The sequence below is a fragment of the Vitis riparia genome, chromosome 10 (genome assembly GCF_004353265.1).
Source record: "Vitis riparia cultivar Riparia Gloire de Montpellier isolate 1030 chromosome 10, EGFV_Vit.rip_1.0, whole genome shotgun sequence".
Lineage (NCBI taxonomy): Eukaryota > Viridiplantae > Streptophyta > Magnoliopsida > Vitales > Vitaceae > Vitis > Vitis riparia.
The window spans coordinates 15,176,799-15,180,013 of NC_048440.1; the positions used below are offsets into that span (position 1 = coordinate 15,176,799).

At 34.4% G+C, this 3,215-nt stretch overlaps 1 protein-coding gene across 1 annotated transcript; it reads right to left on the bottom strand.

The window, feature by feature from the left end:
* Window positions 1-245: 245 nt before the first annotated feature.
* LOC117923132 (protein SRG1-like) lies at window positions 246-2,465 on the bottom strand. The gene is made up of 4 exons (XM_034841374.1): window positions 2,217-2,465; window positions 1,637-1,884; window positions 1,226-1,550; window positions 246-721 (listed from the first exon to the last, which is right to left on the bottom strand). Exons 1-4 carry the CDS (start codon window positions 2,463-2,465, stop codon window positions 464-466), a joined length of 1,080 nt encoding a protein of 359 aa, XP_034697265.1. The 3' UTR covers window positions 246-463.
* Window positions 2,466-3,215: the final 750 nt, after the last annotated feature.

Sequence of the window (3,215 nt, forward strand, 5' to 3'; positions counted from 1 at the left end):
GCTAGATATTTTGTTTGGTGGACCACCACCACCATATGTTAATATTTTCCTTTCATTAATTCTTTATTTTTATCATGAAAAGTATTGATTTGATGTGATAAAGAGTAATCCTTATTTTTCAACCTTTTACATTCAATATTTGTCATTTACCAACTAAAAAGGTAATAAAAATAATAATAAACGCCCCTGCAAAATAATAGTAGAAACAAGCTTTTTTAATCATGACAAGTTTTTTCCCTCTTTGTATATTTATACAATACTATTTATGAATAACAAGGAAACAACATCACAACAACCCGCTACAGGGAATCTTTATTTTACAGAACTTATTCGATAAGTGTAGGTAATGAGATAGGAACAGTACTACAAACCTCAAAGCTATAATATTTCTTGGATCCATGCAACTGCCAAACCATACCATACTTAAACATAACCATACGCATGTAGCAGGACTTCAGGTACTTTATGCTTCCTCATTTTTTATCTTCATATGCTCTAAATATGATTTTCCATCCAGCTTACGGGAGAAGAAATCTTTGAAGTATTTTTCCATCCCTACTTGTTTGAACAGCGGCGGATTTTGAGGATTTATCAGACTGGCTGCAGGTTTAATCTGAGCTGAGGATTTGGGGTTGAAGAACATGGCAATGGAGATCCTCTCTTTTGCTGCATTTACTGTTGCCCGGTGCTCTATGCTAGTGTACACTCCGTTGCTCAGAATCTGCAAAATAGGACGCGGCGGTTGGTTAAAAAAGGGGCATTTTTCCTTGAGTTCTACTTATTGTTTAGTGTTGTGTGTGCCTTTTATTTTCTTTCTTTTGTTTTCCTTTTTAGAAAACTTGAAGGAAAATGCAAGAAAGAGAAAATTGAGAGAGAAAATTGAAAATAGAAAATTAAAAAATTAAAAATAAAGTCAATAAATTAATTTTATATATCACTTCAAATTTATTTCACTTATTTTAAATATTTAATATAAAGAATAAATAATTTTAAAAATATTTTAATTTTTAATTAATTTTAATAATATTTTATTTTCTTTTGTTATTTGTAGAGTACAATCAAACACAGGAAAATTATTATCATCGATGGTGGAAGCTTATGTTCTAATAATTAAAACACAAAAAAATTAAGTTTGAAAACCGTATATGGGGATTCCATTTAGCATGCATTTTCTAGTTTATTTTATTTTATTTTCTGAAAGAGAGAAAGGAGTCTGTGGGGAAACCTCGAGAATGTCTCCTACATTCACAACAAGAGCATCTGGAAGGAAGCTCACGGGAATCCAAACCCCATCCTTTTTAATTTGGAGACCATCCACTGCATTAATTTGGAGAAGGATGGTGATGCCGGTAGCATCAGAGTGAGGCGTAAGCCCCATAACCAGCTCTGGTTGTGGGCATGGAGGATAGTAGGTCATCCTCACTGATTGCATCCCATCATCAAACAACTCTTCCATCTCTCCTTTCTCCAACTTTAGAGCTTTGGCCATAAACCCTAGAAGCATCATCGCTAGTTTCTGCAGCTCCGCTAAGTAACATTCCAAGCTATCCCTGCAGTTAAAGAAGAAAACACATATATAGCTGAAAGAAGAAGAAGAAGAAGAATATGATGATGATAATGATGATGATGAGAGAACCTTAGTGCTGGAGGGAGCTCTGGCAATAGATACGGCTTCCTTGTATGTATAGGGTTGGTTACCATAAAGAACCTATCACCCCAATCAAGTTTTTGATCTTCTGACCGGATTGGAGAAAGCCCGTACCCTTCAACATCACCAGGCCTCATCTTGTATTTCATTCTCTCTTCCAAGGGAAGTTTGTAAAATTCTCCGATCTCCGATTTCAGTTTCTCCATGAGTGAAGAGCTGACTCCATGGTTCACCAACTGCGCAATCATGAACACACATGTTAGTTTCTGTATATTGTTATTTATTATTTTTTTTTTCATATTGGATTTACTTTAATATCTATATTTATGTCATGCAAAGTGCAAATGGATTATAGGGATCTGTTTGCACGAACCCTAGGTCTACTTTATACAAATTTGTAATGGACATTATATATGCTAAATTATTAATTTCTGAATAATTTTGTCAGTCGCCCCACACATCGTCCTCTTCATTTGCCTGGACACATGGAAACCAGACTTCATGCACAACAAAACAGCCTCTAAGAGTTCAAGAACTTAAAGAAAAGTGATTAGATTTTGAGAGAAACCTGAAAGAAACCCCATTCCTTGCAAATTGAGTGCAACTTCTCCAGCTCAGAACCTGCCGTTTCACTTATAATTAAATGTTTCATGTCAATGGTGGGGAGTTGTGGCAAGGGAGTGCTGGCTGAGAGGATTGGAGGCTGCGGATCATCCAGGATAAAGGGCTGTGGGACTGCAGGGATGGGCTCTTTGATGAGCTCCTGAACACTTTGTACCGGAGCAGCACGAATGCTTGAAAACTGTGTTGATGCCATTGCTGATTGAGCAAATTTCAGTGATCTATTGAACCATCTTAAGGTGGGTATTTATAAAGCAAAGGAAGGGGGGGGGGGGGGGGGGGAATAAAATAAAATAAAAACAAACAAAAACAAAAGCAACAACAACATTTGAACCGTGTCAAACCATTGTTATTCACGTTATAACTTTTAGGCTACTCCAAAATATTTCGAGAAGCATAAGGTGTTGTTTGCGTATATTTACTACTTTCATCTGCTTTTAAAAATAAAATACAAGATTTTTACGACATAATAACTTTCAAAATTTGTTAAATTTTTTTTTTATTATTTAAAATTTTAAAAATTTTAGAAATAATTTGAAAAACAATAAATTTATACTTTCTATATAATAAAAAACAAAAATTCGGAAATTATATCCGTCAATGATAAACATGGTCCTTGTGAAATGTAAGACCTGGTGCTCAAGAAATGTTTTTTTCCAAGTATGTAAAACATGTCAAGGAAGTGGGAGATCTTTCTCGAACTTTTCTTAAATGCCCTCATGAAATGCCATGCTCGTATTTAGTTCTTGAGAAAAATAAACCATGTAGACAACTTTTCCGATATAGATTAAGTGATCACTCTTTCATCGAATTTGGCATTAATAGTATTGTTTACCAAGCTGACATGCTAATGGTTTTTATTTAGCAACATATATATCAGTGAATATCTGTTTTTTTTTTTTTTTTTGACAAATCAAAAGCAAATGGCAGACAAATCTCAACAAAT